The 2,705-nt window shown below is 21.3% G+C and overlaps 1 protein-coding gene across 1 annotated transcript; it reads right to left on the minus strand.

Annotated features, from left to right (window-relative positions):
• Nucleotides 1–39: 39 nt before the first annotated feature.
• On the minus strand, nt 40–2,441 carry LOAG_14379 (hypothetical protein; the record flags this gene model as incomplete). The annotated part of the gene is made up of 6 exons (XM_020448804.1): nt 2,315–2,441; nt 1,778–1,962; nt 1,080–1,254; nt 865–973; nt 413–573; nt 40–45 (listed from the first exon to the last, which is right to left on the minus strand). Exons 1-6 carry the CDS (start codon nt 2,414–2,416, stop codon nt 40–42), a joined length of 738 nt encoding a protein of 245 aa, XP_020301078.1. The 5' UTR covers nt 2,417–2,441.
• Nucleotides 2,442–2,705: the final 264 nt, after the last annotated feature.

The raw sequence follows: 2,705 nt of genomic DNA on the forward strand, positions 1-2,705 counted from the left end.
CCATTACAATATCATGATAACGATTTAGTAATCGTGGTACTAAGGCTGTAATTGTTGGTTGTAATAATTGCATATCATGAATTAATCGTTTTGGATTACCACCAAATATACCAATTCGACCACCAATATAAACAATAAATGCCTAAAATCGATTGATTTATTTATTATTTTTTTTTTTAATCAAATTGATAAAATTCCACTTATTAATGAGTGATATATTTAAAAATTTATTAGAAATTTCATTTATAATTTTAACTTTCATTAGTAATTTGTAATTTAAAAAAAAATTTTCAATTGAATGTCAAAATTTCAATAATCATTGTTGACAGAAAAAAAAAGATTTTTTAATTTGAAAACAAATGAAGCGAAAAAAAAAAGAAAGAATGAAAGGGTAGGAGAAATGTTTTTTGACCTCAAGTAATTGCTCATAAATATGTGCAGGTGATAAGAATGATAGATATATATCATTATGATCAAAAACAATATCATGAGGTGGTAAACAACATTGGACATAGACCGCACTCATCGAAACTAGTAATGCTCGATGTGACAATTGCACACCTTTTGGTGTACCTGAAGTTTAATTGAAATATAATTTGATGAGAGTTTGAAGTCAAATCTTTGAATAGCTTTAGTAAAAGCTAAGTTTTTTTTTTTTGATTCGATTTACGATATACCGATCATATGTCAACGATAACAGTTCATGGTATAAGAATATTGGATATTACTTAACAAATATTATTTATTAATTAAAAAGAATATTACTTATTACTTTATTATGATAACAACAGTAATTAACTACTTTAATTTCTTCTAAATTTATTCTTAAATAATAAGAAAAAAATGATAAAATACTAGTATAACCTGTAGTACCACTAGTATGACAAATGATATAAATACTGGATGGTGATGGTGGTGTAACCGGTTTTAGATGTTTATCACCAAGTTCCAATATATAATTCCAATTATAAACCTGAAATTATCCATTAAGTTTTTTAAATTAAATATTCAATTTAAAAGAAAAATTCCCTAAAATTAATTAATTTATTAGAATAATTATTTTTTTCGAATAAATATACCTCAATTTGTGATTGTTTGCATAATTCTCGATCAATTTTCTCTTTTGAATCATTAAAAATGATAATTTTTTTCAACGTTTTCAATTCTTTTCGTTGCATTTCAACAATGAATTTATTGGCTCGTTCAATTGTATCACAAAAAATTAATTCCAAATTGCAATGTTCAATAATTGTGCTAAAAAAAAACAGATTTTTTTTTGAATTTTAATTTTTAGCAGAAAATAAAAAAGAATTATTATTCAAAAAAGGAAAAAGTAAAAGAACGAATATTCGAATTTATATACTCAAAAAAAAAGAGAAAAAAGAAAAGAACTCAAAAACCAAAAAAAATATTCAAATTTCAAAATTAACATTTTATTATTTAAATTGAAATGAAAGAAATAAAGGAATGAAATTAATATCAATTGGAATAATTTGAGATTAGCTGAAAATACTTCAACCATATTCGCTGAATAATTTTTTTTTTTTTTTGTTATTTTTTAGTACAAAAAAATTAACTTTATTATTTCCGAATTTAATAACTAAAATTTTTAAAACTCTTGAAAATGTAATAACTGAAATTTAATTGCCAATTTGATTCTATGCAAAATGATTAACATTTTAAGACTTATAACTTTGAAAATAACTTCAAAATCTTAATTTATAATTTTAGACATCAAATTTAATTTAAAATTTATGACTTTAAATTTATAACTAACCATAGAATCTCAATATTATAATTATGATATAATGGTACCAATACAATGGAATAATTCATCAAAGCATTTTGAGCAATGATATAACGAGCTGAATTAAAGCCAGCTATACCAACTCGACTAGTTTCACCTGCATTAATACCAAGTTCTAATAAAGCAGAACCAACTTTATGTGATGCGGTATATACCTGTAAAATATTGATTGTTACAAAATTAGTTTGTAATTATTTTAGCTTATTTTTGTTTAAGCTAAATGAGCAAAAATAATTCAAAAATGGTTATGAATATTTTTTATGTAATATAAATGAAATTATCAAATTGTCAAGATATTTATTTTGATAAATATAATTTATATTTTTTATAAGTATAATTAATTAAACGAAATAGGCGAAATTTCGTAGGTATAATTTATGAGATGATAAAAGAATGGATAATGGTTGAACAATAAGGGAAAATGATAAAAGAATTGATAAAGATTGAACAATAAGGGAAAATGATAAAGGAATTGATAAAGATTAAACAATAGGGGAAAATAATAACCTGCTTATATGTTATCCATTTATATGTACCATTTCTTGTTTGTTCACCAATAAAATCACCGTTATTTGTTAACCAAATAGCTCGTTGTAATAATTCAAACATTGTTGTCACATTGCCGTCAGGTGGATATTCCAATAATTCTGCGACAAAATTATTATTATCATTATTATTATTATTATTGCTATTATTATTATTGTTATTATTATTATTATTATTATTATTATTATTATTATTATTATTATTATTATTATTATTATTATTATTATTATTATTATTATTATTATTATTATTATTATTATTATTATTGTCTATACATTATTATTATTATTATTATTATTATATATTATTATTATTATTATTATTATTATTATTATTATTATTATTATTATTA

Source organism: Loa loa (assembly GCF_000183805.2).
Source record: "Loa loa unplaced genomic scaffold supercont3.179, whole genome shotgun sequence".
NCBI classification, from domain to species: domain Eukaryota; kingdom Metazoa; phylum Nematoda; class Chromadorea; order Rhabditida; family Onchocercidae; genus Loa; species Loa loa.